General features: G+C 30.5%; 2 protein-coding genes across 4 annotated transcripts in view; both read left to right on the top strand.

Moving 5' to 3' along the window:
- The window catches only part of LOC142321971 (solute carrier organic anion transporter family member 74D-like), an 83,945-nt gene extending 81,602 nt beyond the window's left edge, over positions 1-2,343 (top strand). For both annotated transcript variants that reach the window (XM_075360547.1, XM_075360539.1), the window contains one exon: positions 1,418-2,343. In XM_075360547.1, coding sequence (XP_075216662.1) covers positions 1,418-1,908 — 491 coding nt within the window. In that variant the 3' untranslated portion in view covers positions 1,909-2,343. The remainder of the gene's footprint in view (positions 1-1,417) is intronic.
- A 6,995-nt stretch (positions 2,344-9,338) lies between these two features.
- Positions 9,339-19,010, top strand: part of Gyg (glycogenin 1) — a 169,967-nt gene continuing 160,295 nt past the window's right edge. For both annotated transcript variants that reach the window (XM_075360527.1, XM_075360518.1), the window contains exon 1: positions 9,339-9,496. In XM_075360527.1, the coding sequence (XP_075216642.1) occupies positions 9,490-9,496 (7 nt within the window). In that variant the 5' untranslated portion in view covers positions 9,339-9,489. The remainder of the gene's footprint in view (positions 9,497-19,010) is intronic.

The following is a 19,010-nucleotide window of genomic DNA, read 5'->3' as shown; positions in this document are numbered from 1 at the left end:
CAGAAAGACTTAGTGTAGGTAAAAATTTCCTGAACTTTATTTTATTTAAACAAACATCACATAGATAGATCTGTACAACATTTCAAGTCAGCAGGTACTTTATCAGTCTTCCTCACAATAGAAGTAATGTAATCCCAAAGGATTACATTATAAAGATGCCATACCAAAGTATGGCATCATTATAATGTATAAAACAGATTATTATTCAATTTCAAATATTTTAAACACTATCAACATAAACTAGCTGCTATTTGGAAACAATTATTTTCAATTCATTCTTGGTCATTAAACCTATCTGTGTAATTAAAAAAAATCTGATGTGGGCACACATGACTGCCTTGTATGCCTATTAAATTACATTTACACATTTTTTTAAAATGAAATATACGTAAAATCTTCTTTCATAACTTCTGAAATTTTTTTATTTATTATTATTATTATTAAATTATTATTTATCGTGCATTTTTTTTTTACAATCAGAGGTTAATAATTATTAATAAATCAATAAATTTAAATTTAAAAAAAAAGTAGAAAAAAAGGAGATGAAGTCTGATTTGAACCGATGTGCCTTCTTCTAAGATTCAAATATTTCATTAATTAAAATTTCATTTGGCTATAACTATGGAACCAATGAAAATAAGTACAACTTATAATATATATTTAAAAAGCTCTCAATAAGGGCTTATTACAGCAGTTAAGAAAAAGTCCAAAATTCAATTTTTTTGAATTTTGGGCTTTTTTGGACACTTTTGGTTCAGTCGATTGCAATCAAAAAGGAAGGTGCACAACTAGATGTGATAACAGTCCTAAATCCAAAATTTCAACATTCTACGGCCAATCAATGTACTTACACACAAACATTATGCTGAAACTGGTCAAATTGGATTCAGGGATTGTCAAAATGGATAATTCCGTTGAAATTTGAAAACCAAAATTTTTCGTGATCACAATACTTCCTTTACTTTGTACAAGTAAGTAAAAAGGCCTGAAATGTTTTGTTATATCTAAATTTGCCAATTCCTTAGTCAGTGCTATATTAAAAACAGTTCTGTTTTGATATAAATTTTATATTTGAATGGATATTAAGATTTATTATCAGTGAGAAAATACTCATAACTTGTAGTCTATATGGGATATTTAAGGTTTCTTGTAACAGGATAAACATTGTTATTTAAAATATCTCTGAAATATTGTTCATTCATGGTTCTCTGTTCTTCACAACACACATGAGCTTTTTGGCGTGAACTAAAGATATCCTATTGCAGTTACAGTTCTAACCATAAGAGTTCATAGAGATATGAAAAATTTGAATGCTTCTGATACCAGTGAACTAACTGGTATGACGTACATTAAAAAATTGTACACCTCTTGTTATTGAAATTAGAATGTTCAGGAATTAATTTTATTTTTTTTTAAGGTCTTCTACTTATTGCTGCCGGAATGCTTTCAATAACCTGTTTCCTGGTACAAGATTTAAATTTGTATAATGAGAGATCTTCTGTTGCAAAAACTGATCCAGAGCCTACTGAAATGACTGATTTTCGTTCACAATTAAATCAAGCACTGAAAACACGAAGAGAAAGTGCAGCTGAAGAACAAAGATTATTAAGCGACTCATCTAAGCAGATACCAAATTTACAAGGACATGAAAATGGAAACAGAAGAGCTTCTTTTATTGAAGAATTGAAATTAAAATCTTCTAATAATGAAGATAAAATAACTCCCCAAAGACTTGTACTTCAGAAACCATTGGTACCTCTTAAACCTCCATCACCATTTAAACATACTAGTTCTCCTGCTGTTGCAAGTACTCCACCTTCATCATTAAACAATTCTAATGCCCCTTCTCCGACACAGTCAGCCGGTACAACAATAAGAAATGAAGGTTTTTTGACAACATTGCTATAAATTTTATTGTAATTATTAAAATTTCTTATTATTTGAAGCATGATTTTTCTTTCAGTGATTTCCTGAATATATACCAGGGATAAGTTAAATATGTGGATTATCTCTAATCTGTCTATGCAAATTATGTCTAATTCAATTAAGTACTCAGTATTGAGATAAATTATGTAATTTCTTTTAGAAAAAGATGATCTTGTCAACTCATTTAATATTATTGTAAAATCATTAAACAAATGGTCCTTTCAATTCTAACCAATGTTAGAATTGAATGACCAATGTTGAATTGACCAATGTTTTTATGATGAAATTGAATGTTCTTTTCACATTTGTTGATCATTAAATTTAAAAAAGACTAATCAATATATTTTACTTATAAAATTCATCTGTAAGTAGAATATGCTCAAAAACTATTTATAAGAAAGTAAAAATGTGAAATTAGTTGTTACATAATCAACATTATCAGATTAAAGGTATCATTAGTTAGACAGGATTTAATTAAATTAAATTAAAACTGAAAATAAATAAAAGTAATGAATGCTAATGAAGTACAAACCTATGCAATATACAATGTAACAAAAAAGATTGCTTGTAAATATTTGATTTTTTATTATTTCTGGTTTTCCTTTTTTATCCACGTATCGAGGAATAGATTATAAACCAATATCTCATCTACATCTCCACCATTGTCTTTTCTAACTATAAATCCCTATATATATATATAATATCCTTTTTAAGTTTATCTTCCCATCTTTTTCTAGGACTCTTCTCTTGATCTTTTTCTTTTACCTCCAGGTTAAACATTTTGATACTGTTCTTTCTTTACTCATTTTCTTAACAAGCCTAAATGATAGTCTTGCTGTACTTATCCTTTCCGTGTTTTTGAAACCCTTTACTTTTACATTTCTCAAACATTTCCTCTTTATTTTTTGCTTCTAAGAAATATGATTTCTGAAGTTTGCAGTTTACTGTCCACCATATTTCAGAATTGGCATGAAATATATTGTACATTTGTGTAAGTCTTTTTTTGTATTTCCTTGTTGCAATGTAATATAATAAAGTACCATGATAGAAGAGCACTAGTTTTGTTAATTTTGTACTTATTTTGTGATCTCTCTACCAATCATCGGCAGACTCAAATACTTAAAATCTTTTATCAGTCAGGAACTTTATTTTTAGATTTAGCTTTCTTCAAATTGAATAATTTTTTTTCAGTTTTTTTTTTTTTTTAATTTAATTTTATATTTATATTTATGCACAGTGTCCCGCAAAGAATCGGAGAAACTTTCAGGACATGTTCTACTGTGAAAATAATAAAAAAAGTACACATAAACATAGGTCTCGAAACGCTTTATTTTTGTATTACAGCTAGCATAAGATTTCAGTCAGATTTCAGCTCTTCTAATAAAAAGATCCCTACTGTAATTTTTGGGACCCAAATTAAGAAGTAACATTGGTGGTTCTTTTGTAATTTGAGCTGTGAAATAGTATAAAACAGGTTCCAGAACTGTAACTCTAGTAGTTTTTAAGATGTTCAACGTAAAAAATGATATTCAGTGTTGAAAAACAAGTTTTTTTTAGGTTTGTAGCACAATAACTTTGTTAAATGACGAAAATGCGGAAGATTTAGTAATTAAATTTGCAGAGAATTTAATTCTTTACATTTTACATTATTTTCTCTACATTATCTGTTTTGCAGATCGGTATAAAATACAGATTTTGAAAAGTTTTTATTTATTTTTTATTGGCTCTATTTACATTAATTTTCTCAAAATTAAATTCTCTACAAGTTTTGTTACTAAATCTTCTGCATTTATTAGTTATTTAACAAAGCTATTGTACTACAAACTGAAAAAAAACTTGTTTTTTGACACCAAATTTTGTGTTTTACATCGATATCTTAAAAACTATTGAAGTTACAGTTCTGGGAGCTGTTTTATACTATTTCCCAGCTCAAATTACATAAGAAACCATCAACTTTACTCCTTAATTTGGGCCCCAAAACAGTACAGTGTACTTCTCTTTATATGAAAAGCTGAAATCTGGGTAAAATCTTACGCTAAACAAAAATACAAAAACAAAGCGTTTTCAGGTCTACGTTTATATGTATGTTTTCATTACTTTCAGCAGTAGAACATGCTCTGAAAATTTCTCTGTTTCTTTGTGGGACACCTGTGTATATATATATATATATATTTATATATATATTTATTTATCTATTTATTTTGATGTCTTTGTTTGTTTTTCTCAGAATCTGTTGTTAATAATTATTTAATAATCAAAATTCACATAATTTTCTTATGAATGGTTTTAAAGTGTTTTTTATTTACAAAGTTATTTTAATAATTGTTAAGTTTAGTTCTTTCTATGTATTTCATAAAATTAACTTTAAAAGAATTTTTACAATAATTTTTATCTGTTTACTACATAAAATTAATGCAAGGATGAGAATTGCAAAAAAGTAAATAAAAAATATTATAAATTACAAATTTAACATTAATCCTGTGGTTAATTGACTGCTTAGGATTAAAATCCTAAACAGTGTTTGGTTGTATTATTTGTCTTTGGCTTCTTTATTAATAAAAAGAAAGAAACGATGATATATTTTGCTGTATAAATTTATTTGATAAGGGATTCAAATTTACAATCTTTTTCAGCACATGTGGTCAAAATTGTAATTGTTATATGTTGTTGCTTCATAAGATTCATTATACATTTAACCTCATTACTAACTTAATTTTCTGTAGCCGCTCCCTTATGTATTGGCAAATATGTCCCTGTAATGAAAGATACACAAATGTGCCTGGATATAGAATATTCTGCCATATTTTCATATCATTTTTATAGACAAGGTATGATACAGTGTTATGCTCATGAACATTTGCATGCATATATTCTCCTACTACTTAATAATATTATTTTTAAGCATATTTACACATTTTATAACTCTTTTAATTTTTTTTTAATGTGTTTTGTATTTCATTATTTATTTTATATTTTAAAATCTTAAAAGAGTCATTCATTTTATTTTTTTTATTTAAATATATTAAAAAATTGTAATCTAAGCATAGTGATATATTTATTACTTATTGTAAACTTGTTATTTATTAGAAATCAATTTATCTTTTTGTTGAGAATCATCAAATTATTGAAGGATAAGTTTGGTAGGTTATTATCTGAGAAGTTAGATTGAGATATTACTAGTGTAAGTTGGATTTAAATGTTTACATATGAACTGTTTTTTGTTTTTTTTTTTCATTTATCTTACCTTTGGAAGAATTGTTTTTCATTACTTCAAAGTAATTCATTGTTTTTAATGTGCTAATGTTTTCTGTTTCCTTACTTTGCTTGACATATTATCATTTAACATTCCAGGACATTTTAGCTATGCAGTATATGTTGCATATATATGAATGTTATTCATTGCATATCTAACATTCATTTATTATAAAATATCACCATTTACATCAACTTTACTTACACTACTCCATCTTTATGATTAAACAACATAATCATTGTATTTATTTATTTTAACATTCATATCACAGTTGTTTTAATATACTATGAAGCACTCATTGCATATCATTTGGAGAAGATTCTTCTAAATTAGTAATAAAAAATTCAGTTATATGGTGTAAAAGTTTTTTTATAATAGACAAATGATAGCATTGTTTCTCTAAAAGTTTCTCAATAAAAAGTATGTTATTGAATTGTAAAAACGTATGCAATTGTAATAAATTTAAACTGTATTTTTTTAAAAAGTTTTGTTTTGATTTATATAAATTTTATGTTTATTAATCAATTTTTTAAATTAATTTTTTTCTTAAAATTAATTAATTTATATGTATTTTTACTGGTAAATATTTGTTAATAATATTAGTGTTGTAGGTTATTAAGGATAGATTTTGTATGATTTAAATGAAACTAACTGGAATTAAAATAATTATTATTATTGAGAGCTTAGGTTACAAAAAAAACAAAAAAAAACTGTATATTAAAATATATTGTAAAAGTACATTATTATTTTTTATCTGTTTTTATGTATAATAAAATTAATATGAATTCTAATTTTTTGATTATTATTATATGGTACCTTACTATTCATAGTTTTATCAATTGCCGTTTTAAGTTTGAGTGGATGCGCATAATAACAGATTTTTTAAGTTTTTCATGGTCTTTTTAGATGAAAAATTGTTTTTATTTGTATTGTTCTCAATAAACAATTTTATATTACTGAACAAATAATTTAATGAAAATAATATGTTGCAATATTTAAATATTGTTCTATAATATATATATTATAGAATATATATATATATATATCAATCATCACAGAATTATAATTCTGTGATGATTGATTTATATTATGGGAAAATTAATTATAATTATGGGAGAATTAATTATATCTATTCTTTAAAAAAAAAAAAGTCACAATATCTTGTAAAAAAATTGTAGTTAATAAATTGTTCACAGCTAGTAATACATACAAATAAAATCCACCAAAAATTAAAATTTATATCTAAATAAATAAATTGTGTCTTTACTAGACACAGTAAATAGATTTTCTTTAACTCACCATTACAAGAAGAAACTAACAAAACACATTTTAAAAACTACAGAAGGTCAATCGATGATGATAAACACTTTCATTCACAACTCGTACTTTGAATAATTTTAATGAACTTTCCAATTAATAGAACTGTTTGTTTCAAATATCTTTAAGAACTAATTATCATTTGCTCCATAGTGCTAGTGGATACTTCACTGATGAAGGAGCTGTTAAGTGGTCTTTCATCAAATGGTCTTTGGAAAATAATCACAGTTAATTTGAATGTGAATCATTTAGTATTTAATATTGTTTTTTTGTAAAATTTTATGTTATATTTCTTTGGTTTATTTTTAAGGTTTTTTTTAATATTTACTTTATCCAGATTTCCTATACATTACAAACTATCAAAGCTCTCATAAACATCTACTTCTAGAATTATGATTCAACAAATTACCATACTGTGTGAAGATCACATAAAATAATTCAATACCATAAAACAATTAGTTCACACAAACAGTTGTAACATCATAGTAATTGACATTATATATGTAAAATAATTGTAAATGAAAGAAAATCACATTAACAGTCATAAATAGTCAAGGAGAACACTTACAGATTATAATTTCAGTATATAAAGTGGTTCAGAACAAAAACAAACACTACAAAACATTACATACAGAACATATTCACCACATACAATCAACAGGAGTGAATAACCTGAACTGTTCTGTACACACAGAAGTATACATTGGTAAAATGGATGGCCACAGCTTTAAACAAAGATACATTTAACATTAAAAAGCCCTCCACAGCAACAAAAATTCAACATGTTTTACTACAAAGTATGTAGCAGAGTTTCCTTTTTTTGCAATCTGCTAATTTTTTTTAGCTATATTAATTGCAGTGTACATTTTTATTTGTTCAGCTGAGATTTTATGAAACATGAGCCTATTAGTCGTTTAAATTATTTACATTTCTTTAGTATTAACATTTATAAATTGTAAATTGTGACTTTTTTAACTATTTACTGTTAAGAAAGATTATTAAAAATCATGAAATCATTCAAAGTAAACTAAGTAATAAAGATCTTATCAGTGTTTCTTCATTGAAGATGCCTAGTGAATCAGGAATTAAAATAGATATCATAGTTAACTAAAAGAAAACATTCTATTTATTTGAAAGTGAGTTGTGTTAAATGACATGATTAAACTTACTCAGTAATGAGAAAAATCTCATTACACCAATTCATGAATGAATAAGAGTTAAAATTGAAATATGAAGCAAATGAGATTATAATCCCTTGGCTGATTTTATGTTTGACTTAATAAATAAATAAATTTAAAATAAATCTTTACTGTTATTAATAAATAATGATAATTGTATAGATCATAAAAGTGGATTAGTTACAATTAAAAAAATTAACTGCCTTATCATTTGCCTGAAAGGATTAAGGAAAACTGTGAAAATCCTATACAGGAGCATTACAAATTATAAAATTAAAAAAAAAAAACAATACTGATTAAAGCCATTTTAATAACAAAAAAATATAAACACATGAAATAATATTAAATACATGAAGATAATAAATATATAGAATTACTACAAAATAAGGCGTAAGTCAAAACATAATGAAAATCACATTAATGAAAATCACTTGAGCAAATTCTTATGAGCATTTTAAACAAAGGTGCATAAAATTCAGTTATTTTTGTAATTAGTATTATTAAAAATTAATGATAGTGTAATAATGTTTTTGTCAAATAAATTTTTATTATTTTTTTTAATTAGTGGGAAGATCTTTTGGAATTAGTTAGAAGATTTAATGGAAGCATCCTAAGGTCTTTCTCATAATTTTACTGATATGGCATGAAACAAACTGATATGGCATGAAACAAAAAGACAATAAACTTACTAAAATCATCGAAGAATCACACATAATATGACTACCATACATCTAAAGTGACCTCAATTTTTAATTTAAGATTTTATAACCACAACTATTCAGAGAGAAATTTACAAAACATTTAAAGTTTAGTTCAATAGGCATATAAACTCATTCTGAAAAAAAGATTTGTAATGTTGATTATAATTACTAATTTGTTTATTTATATATGTATATATATGAATATGCATTTACACCCAGTGCTCAATTAGTGAAATGAATTTGAATACACTTCTGTTTTCGATGTTTGGCACCTCATAGTGGAATAAAGTAAATAACTTTATAAAATACCAAACTGATTTAAATTGATTAGTGATAAAATTCAGTTTACTCTAGCTACTAATGAACTAATAATGTAGGATTTATCAATTAGATACAGTTGTGTTTGAAAAAACTATTTTCATCACACACACACATATATATATATATATATATATACACACACACACACACACACACACACTATATTTAAATGAGTGTTATTATAATACAGCTTGTAAACAGTGGTTATGCAAAATTATGGATTACATCTGCTAAGCTGTGTTTCTAACCTCACCAAATCAACCCCAGAGTTATTTCCTTCCACACATCACAAAATAAATGTCTCAAATATTGGTAAGGTGTGACCATAGTTAATCATCATAATTCATATACTATGAATTATGATGATTAAAAATTAGCCCTTTTTTTCTTTGGCAGAGAAGAAATGTGCGTTATGGTACTTCATATTTTTAATTACCACTATGTATAAATATTATTATTTAATATTGTAAGAATTAAAAAAAAAATGATACCTTAGCTAAATAATAGAAAATAAAGATTAAAAAAGGCCTTCTTTAAGTTGAAATATTTGTTTGTTTGCTCTTCGCACTGGAAATGAAAATAGTACTACTAGAGGGAGGGGTTATCACGGCCAAGGCGGTCGGTTGGCGATGGTGGGGAGAATGAGTATTTTTGAATGTCTCGACGTGTTTAAGATTTCAAGCCGTCTCAATAGGCTGTGTAGTGTGGTTGTTAAATGTGTGTCGTTCAGTTATTCAACGTTTAGTCTGATCTAAATTGTTGTTATCGAGAGTATTAGTTTCTAGCTGCAACCATGGGCGGTAAGTTAAATTTATTTGATACATATAATTCTTTTTTAACTTTATGTATCATATTCCAGTCGAGTGTCGGCATGCGCCCGGTCTCATTCGTATGACCATGCTAGACTGGTACAAGGGGTCGATCTCTTGGTGTAACTTGATCTCTGAGAGATCAGGTTTTTACACGATTTAAAACTTGAAGGCGTCAGTCAGTTCGTTATCCTGATATGTCCGACTTTGCTATTAATAGTAACACCACGTTTTATCATTTTGTAAATAATTTTGAAGGTTAATCAGTGACCTTGAATTATTTTAATCTATTATTTATGACAATATTATATAAAATGTATTGTATCAATATATATAATGTTTATGTGAATGTACCCGCACATTTATATGAACATGTTTTATTACGCGTATAAAGACATTGTCCATATAAAAATATTTAAAATGTATCATTAATTGTTTTTTCTTTTTTTTTAATGTGAATGAAAAATTATTAAAAATATAGATAATTTATAGAAATATAAATTAAAATTTATTACAAAGTAACTATTAAGTTAATTAACTTTATTTTTCTTTTTATTTAAAAACAGATTTTGATAAGCGACAATTTTTTTTAATCTCTGATAAGTTATTAATAAGGTTATTAAATTTTACATCATTCAATTTTACTGAAATCTAATCCAGAATAACGTTGATTTATTTTTTAAATGAGCCATACGAAAAGTCGCAATAATAGTAATACAATTAAAATACGAATAGTATTTTTCTTTTTTTAGAAATAAACAATTATAAATAGCTTTATAATTTTGGATATTGTTAATGTAATAAATTTGTATAGTATATAAAATTTATTTTCCTTTAATCTTTTTTTTTCAATTTCTACTTGTTTATTCATTTAAATGTTTGTTCATTCAGTCACCACGGTAGGATGCAGAAACAGTTTTAATGTTTATTTATTCGCCATGTCTGAACGTGGAATGTTCATAAAGGACTCCATTCCATTTTTATTATTTGTTACTTTGTACTAAATTATAAATAATAAAAAGAATTAAAATAAAGCTCATAAAATTGTTATAAAAAATCGTTTCAATTTCTAACTTGCAAGAACAGTTATTTATATTAGTTTGATTACATTTTTGCCGATGAGTTGAAGCTTAATAATTCGCTTCAAAATAACAATAATATTCCTCATTTTTCTCAGTAATAATTTTTTTCTATTATCCTATGAAATGAAATTTCATTTCAAAAATTTATCCTGTAAAAAAAGATTGAATCACCTTCAATCTTTTTATTAATTTTTAAACTGTACAGTTTTATGAAATATTCTAGTAATTTTAAAGGTATGTTCTACTACTAATTACTTTCTAGCCAATCTTTCTTTACTATCCTTACCCAACTGACTGTTTTTTTCCTACCAAGACTTTTCAATTTATCGGATTTTCCAAGAAATGATTGTATATTTTTAATAAAAAACTGACTACGTTCGTTTATAAAAATAAACGAATAAAAAAGTTTACTACGAAGGGAAATGAAATAATATTTAAAAAATACCATATTAGTTGCTGTGGCAAAGGTAAAAGTGTTATAACGATTATCTAATAACATAGATTAGAAAACTGCTGTACACAATGCTTAGTATTTATTATATGTAGCTAACAGGCTTAGTATTTATTTTGTGTAGCTAATAGGCTTAGTATTTATTTTTTTAATGTGCAAAAGTACTTTACTCCGGTTTTCGATTCAGTTAAAACATTTAGGGGGAAACAACTTCACTAATTACTTTTTATAGTAGGCTTGGGATGCCTGTTATTAAAAATAGTTATTTCTGCTTTTGGAAGGATTAGTATCTCGGGTAAGTTCTTCTACAAATCATTACTTATGGATATAATTCTGCAGGATATACTTTTCTAATTTAAATTGTGGATTCCAAGCGTTTTCTGTGGGTATTAGTAATGGTTTGATTTACTTGTTCCTTATTATCATCAAAGATTATTAAAGAGAAAAATTAAAGCAACCAAAAAAGTATGAATAGAATTTTGAACGAGACTTCTTATTGTAGAAACAATTTTGTATTTTACTGTTTATGGATGAATTATGAGAAAAAAAATTAAAATCAAGTTGAAATAAAAAAAAAGTAATTTAAATAACTTTTGTATGAAATTCTACATTCTCTAGGGGATTCCTTTGTCAGTATTAATTACGTAGATACTGATCAGAGGGACAACCTGAGTAATTCAGCCATAAAAAGCAACCTTTATTCTTTTTTTGGTTAAAACGATGATCGCAAAACTAATCGAAAAGTTATGTTGAAACAGACTGTCATAAAAATTATTTTAAATACTCAGACAGTTAAAGATCTGTTGTTAAAAACACTATTTTTTGTCTTATCAAAGTTATGGAGTGTTAAAATTATACTACTGGAAAAACAGGCAACATATTTTTATACACTACTTCCATAAAACTTTTTGTAGGTTTCCTTCAAATAAATTGCAAATAAAAAATAAAATTTACACCACAGAAAGGGGTACATTGATTTGTAACTTTATATTACCAGTTGCAATTATTTTTTGGATGTAACTCAAATATATCATCTGAGGAACCATTTAAAATTTCTTTCCCTGAAAGTAATGATTCTAAGCATACAACCAATTTCTGTAGTGAGTAACTTCACTTTCAAAAAATAAAATATGAAGGTGGTTACTTGATAAAGCTGCAAAATTCTGTCTTGATAAAAATCCGCCATTCTGTTAAATGCGTAGTTCAGCTCGGCGAATCCATGCTAGCCGGGCACGTCTAATAGCATCATTATTATTTCTAATAGTAGCTCCAGATTCTATTATACGATGTCTCAACTCTTCTTGTGTGCCGATACGAGCGGAATACACTAACGACTTCATCCAACCCCAAAGGAAAAAATCCATTGGCGTGAGATCGAGGTGGCTATTTTACTGGTCCATTTCGACCAATCCATTGCTTACTAAATGTGTTATTTATTTAACAATTCATCACATCACGACAGTAGCGAACAGGTGCACCATCATTGAAAAACCACATCTGCACTCTATCTGCGAGTGGAATTCTTCCATGAGTTCCACCAGATTGGTTTGCAAAAAAATGCAAGTACTCCTCTCCATTGAGCTTTGGCGGTAAGAAAAAAGTGCCTATGATATTTTCACGAAGAAGACCACACCACGCTGTAAACGAAAAAGTGCGTTAGAAATGACTTGTAGCAGTCCCAGTGAGACTGCTACAGGTCCCATGACCTAGTTCCCATGAGACTGCTGCCTGGTCCACAAGAGACTGGTACAAGACATTTCTAACGCACTTTTTCATAAGCCCGTTTTTTCTTTCTTGTCGGCCTCCGTGACGCGAGTGGTAGCGTCTCGGCCTTTCAATCGGAGGTCTCAGATTCAAATCCCAGTCAGGCATAGCATTTTCACAGGCTACAAAACATTCATCAAATCCTCTGAAGCAATACCTAACGATAGTCTCGGAGGTTAAACAAAAGAATGCTCTTTTTTTCTTACCGCCAAGGCTCATTGGAGAGGGGTACTTGCATTTTTTACAAACAAATCTAATGGGATTCTAGGAAGATATTCCAAGACAATCCTAGTAAAGGCAGTTATTTTTATACGGATTTGAATAGTAGAGCGTGGATGCCGGTGTTCTTTGGTGGTTTTTTCCTTCTTCCCCGGGCCGGATCTTGCAGTTAAGTATTACACAGCCCAGAGGAGTATCTTTTACTCTAATTGTCCTCCAAGTCTCGGCCCGCCGGTCGGATCTTACTTTGCGCCCGCCTCAAACCCCAAGAATAGGATCCACCAGGCTCAGCTATACCGTCCCAGGGTTCCTACTCCGGGAGCTGGACTCAGTCTTTATACCAATGCCTCTAACAGGGACACCCCGCGTGGGACGTCCCCGCCAGGACTCGGTCTATTTCACTCGGGGGTGCGAGAGTTCCCGTGGCTCATCGCTACCGCCCACTCATGCAAGAACGTGTGAACGGCAGCTCCGCAGAGGGCTGTTCCTCATTCCTGAGTCCCCGATCCTTCTGAAGAACCCTCGCCACGAACCCTGCAATGGTATCCAAACCCTTGGGGCTCCACAACCTGGTGGCGATGATGTTCTCCACGCTGAGCGGTTCGGTAATCACCGAGCAAGCTAGGCGGTATTCATCCCACTATGGACACCAGATACCTGTCCACGGATACCTAATCCGGGTCACCGCAATTAGGGCAGTAGGGGTCATCCGCCCTCCTCCTACCACACAAGTAGGCGCGGAATACGACCCTATGGCTCAGGAATTGCGTGAGCCAGTAGTTCAGTCAACCAAACCTCACGGCTTTATATAAGGTGGTGCGTCCACCTGCCCTTGGTGGACATATCCCACCTATCTTGCCAATTACGGAACAGGGCCGTATGTATGTCCTCCTTGGGAACTCCTCGATGGCACAACACTCGAGCCTCTGCCAGCTGCTAAAAAGAGGTGGCTGCCCCGTGATCACCAGCACCGCTTCTGTCGATACTGAGGCATATGCTGATGCCACCTTGAGGGCCATGCGACGCTGTACCCCCTTTAGGATTCTCCTGTTGCGCGCCACGAGCATAGCCCTCTTCCACGCCGGAACGCCATAGAGAAGTGTTGGATTGACCACGTGTGAATACAGCCTTCTTTTCAATGCTCGTGGTCCGCCGATGTTTGAAAGCAACCTAGCCATACCCTGGACCATTCGTCCGCCTTCTCGCTAACCACTTTCACATGCTGGGTGAACGTTCGCTTGTGGTCCAGCCACATTCCCTGGTATTTGGTGGTTTTCCGCGACTGGACCACCTCTCCCTCGATGTTGATTGCGATAGGAGGGTCGCTTTCGCCGCCAGGTACTCTTGGTGCAGGCCTTCCGTATCTGTGGAGAGTTTCTAGCTCTGACACGCTGGTAGGCTCTCCTCCTGGCCCAGGACCGCTTGCGTAGCTCTTCTAACTCCAAGCTCCACCAACCATCGTTCTTTGGTGGTTGGGTTTCAATAAAAATGCATCTCAGGAATGATCGACCTGAGACTGTACAAGACTACACTTCATTTATGTATATATATATATATATATATATATATATATATATATATAATCCTCATTCATTCTCTGAAGTAATACCTTACAGTGGTTCTGGAGGCTGAACAGAAAAAAAAGAATGTGTCTTGGGGATTTTTTCGGCCAAAGTGTGAATGTTTCAATAATTTACAATTCGATTTCTTGTAAAACAGGATTCATCAATAATTAGAATATTACGTAGGAAATCGGGATGATAATGTTCACATTTTCTAATTAACCATCGACAGAATTTCAACCGTTCATCAAGATCAAGTGGTAACAACTCTTGTATACGTGTTGTAAGGAATGGGTATAATTGTTGCCTCGTAACGTTCGCCACACACTTGATTGCGAAACATGAAAGCGAGGACAACCTTCTAGTGCTTGAGGTGGGTGATTTTTGTACCGCATTCAATATTGCTTCTTCAGCACTGGCATTTATCACAAAACGTTCCACGACCAGCAACCGAATCGTTGTGGTTTAACCATACCCGTTTCTTTAACTCGCCTCTCTAAAGCTTCAATTGTTTTACGATCTGATACTCTTCGATCTGAATAATTTTCCCGGTATTCATGCACAGCAGCCAATCCATTTTTATTTACTTTATCATAAATTAATAACATGTCCATAAACTTTCGAAATGAAAATAAATTTGTGGTATCACCCACTGTAAATGACTGACCGAACAATAAAGCAAAACATTACTCAAATTAATATTCAAATGCTGGAAACTAAACTTAATTATTGATCAGTTATTATTTCCAACCTATGAAAAAAAAAAGTTAATATATTTTACAAGAATATCTTTCAAATTTATTTTTATAATTTTTAGCATTCGTATGTAAATTGTTCTTTTTCGTATCACTTTTCCGATCTAGTTTGTCTGTTTTGTGCTAATTAAATTTGAACTTCTCAAATCTGTGTTTGTTTTTAATACACGTTATTCACATAAATTTTCTCAGAATTTAATTCTCTACAAAGTTAAATAGAAATATTTTTTTTATTAATTGGTAAATTAACTAAGTTGTTTTATTGCAAACCTAAAAATTCTATTTTCCGTCAAAACTTACCCCCGTTTTTCTTAAAACTTAAGTGAGATAGAGGTCTGGGACCACTTCTATTCAATTTCTTAGATCAAAAACCATAGTAAGCACTAAATTTATCCCTTGATTTATATCCCAAGAACTTTTAGTACGATTTAATTTCACAGAGGGAGCAGAAAGCAGAGAAAAATATTTCACGTGCCGAAACTTGTTAACGAACTGTGTTCTGACCTATGCTTACATGAATTTTTTTCTTATTTTTAGTTATAGAATCATCTCCCGAGAGGATGGCATGCAATTTGGAATCACCTGTATATATATATATATATATATATATATATATATATATATATATATATATATACACATATTTATTCTTATAATAATAATGGTTATTGTTTCCATTATTCTTTATGAAATGAATCGATTTCTATGATTCTTTTAGTTTTATAGGGGAAATTAATTTGGCTGTCCCGTTGTAAATTTTCCTCATGATTCCTTAACCGAAAATGAGATACTTCTCGTTTGTTGTAATGGTGATTCCTTAGAACTGGATTGCTATAGCGGAGAGGTAAATTATAATATTCAAAGTATATTCGAATTTAAGAAAATTAGTTTGAATGCTGGCTGTAAAAAAATACATACACTTTTATTTTAATGCGCCATAGCTAATATACTTTAGCCTAGCAGTGTCTTTATGCCGTTTTTTTATTTTTTCTTAAATAAACATAAACGTTTTCCACCCTTGCGTGTTAGGAAACGATTTTTTTTTGTATGGGGAGCAACATCTGATGGCCTACGTTATCTATGTAAATAAAAATGTAGATGTTCGTTTGTTCAAAATCTTAAATCTCCGAAAGTTCTTCACCGATTGCTTTGAAATTTTGACACAACGTTGCAATTGAATACGCACGTGTTTTTATATACCTAAGATATCACACCTGTGACGGGTAAAAACATGTTTTTTTTTAAAAACAGCGCTATCTCTTGGGAAGCAACATACGCTGTACAAAATATTTTACGATTCCATTTCAATGTTTCCGATATGTGTCTCCACTATAGACTAAAAAACTAATGGACCGATTTACGCGCGGGGAGAAAAGGAAAAATCAAAAAAGGTAAAAGGGAAGAAGGGAAAATGTAAAAAAGAGGAAAACGGGAAAAGGAAATTGAAAGGAGAAAAAAAGGAAAGGAAAGGGAAGGGGAGAAATGGAATATGGTAAAAATGGAAATGGGAAAAAGGAACATGAGGAAAAGGGAGAAAGGGAAAAAGAGAAAGGTTAAATTTTGTGAAGTTCCGTAATGTTCATTTTGTTAATGGTTTATCAAACTTTCAATTGTGTTCATTTAATCTATATATATACTTAAATCTAGCAATAGCAAAACATTGCCGAATCTGCCAGTTTTAAATAAAAATTAAACGATTAAATTATTATTATTTTTTAATTACAAAAGATGATATCAAAAAATATACTATAAATGAAAAATATAATATATATTTAATTCTTTAAATTTTGACATTTGAAGTCAGGGCTAAATTAGGTTTTGTCGAGGAAGTTTTGTTTTAAATAAAGGTCGATATAAAAAATTCAGAATTAAAAAAAAAATTAAATATATATATTTTTTACAATTTAGAACATTGTACTGAAGTCAATTTTATTAATTTTTTTTGCATCTAGTTTATTTTATGAGTTACTGAATTTCGGTGGACTTGATATGCTAATTTGCAACAATATGTTTGATTCAGTAAAGAAAATACGCGAAATTATTTCAATCCTCATAGAAAACCTTGTATGGGATCTTTTTATTCTTAAAGATGGATGTGCCATATTCCTGAATTATTTTTTTTGTCATTTTTTTATTATTGAATTTCTTAGGTCTCATACTCGTTAAATATTTAAAAATATGATTTTTAATGCTGACTGGAGTATTATTTTTCGTAAAATTAGTTTTCTTAGCGAGTTTGGTGTATGACAGAATTAAAAAAATAAAATAGCTTCTTTAAACTATAGCGGATTAAATTCATATTACGAGGATCAATTTAAAAGAAAGACTCGTTTGCACGTATTAACAACATAAGTTAAATGCAATATCATCATATGGAGTGCAAGATAATCAACAACATGTATTAACTTGTCCGCGATGCTATTAGCTTGAATCAAGCTCTTGAGCTCATCGACGATATTTTTTATAGTATTTCATTAACCATTTTCAGTGTCAATCCAATCACATCCGAAATTCAATCGGGGATTCGTTTTTTTTTTTGAATGAAAAACTTTCACCTCGCTGAAAATTCATGCAGGATGTTGTGTACAGAGAAAAAAGTGTGATGGACGAGGTAAAAATGAGGAAATGGTTACACAACGAGGAGAGAAAAAACGCGATTGAAAAAGTAAGATCTAGTTACTCATTTTTCATCAAGAATTGAAAACTGCTTTTAATGTACATATTTGACAAAACAAGAGTTTCTTAGTTTAGAAGATTCATGCGGCTGCGAAAACTTAAAAATGATTACTGCATGCATTAAAGAACAGGTGTTGTCTGATCATTAATATGAGAGGGTATTTGGTTAACTGGCATTTCTCCCGCCACCAACCCATTCGGTCGCCTTAGAGCATATGACCAAATGTCTGTGCCGAAAACGGTTACTGTGCCTCGGAACAGTTTAGCGACTAATAATCTAATAGCCCCTAGTGAGCTTACCTAACAGCGTGAGCGGACTAAGCAAGGTGCCATACACCACCTGCTTACGTGTGCCAACCGCTCACTTGTCACAAAAGTAAAACTAAAACCGGGGAGGCACAACCCTTGTTATTATATCAAAAGACAGCAATTTCCTGTCACGCCTAGGTCGCTGAATGCCAGCTAGTACCTGTCCACCATATTAAAGCGCTTGGAGCTTTATCTGGCTGGTGGCCAGCCATTATCTCTGGATTAGCTTCCCACAGCAGCACGGTAAGAGTACTACCCTTATAAAAATCTACCGATGTCGGTTGAACAACGCAGCCTCATCGAGGAACTCCCACACGGTCCGACAATGCGGCTCTCGCCACACTGACTCGCCGTTTGTGAGCGGTCAATTTTCTCCTCGATTTCTAATTTCCAGGGTGGCCCGGTTTCTGGCCCCCCAAGAGCAGGGCAGTCAAACATCATATGCTCATTTAACTAGACCTCTCCGCAAATAAACATTTCATCAGCCACCAGGCGGAATCGAAATAGATATTGGTTTAAATCCACATGGTTGGTGAACACCTGGGCACCCTTAAAAACAAACTTGAGACGTACCATCCCTCCAAATCATGTATAAACTTATACAAGGATCTTCCCTTAGTCATGACGTGCCATTCCAGTTGCCATGCATCCATCGCGAGGCTCCATAGCCTCTTCCACAGACGGGAG

The sequence above is a fragment of the Lycorma delicatula genome, chromosome 1 (genome assembly GCF_047948215.1).
Source record: "Lycorma delicatula isolate Av1 chromosome 1, ASM4794821v1, whole genome shotgun sequence".
NCBI classification, from domain to species: Eukaryota; Metazoa; Arthropoda; class Insecta; order Hemiptera; family Fulgoridae; genus Lycorma; species Lycorma delicatula.
This window is presented reverse-complemented; position numbering and strand designations above follow the sequence as displayed.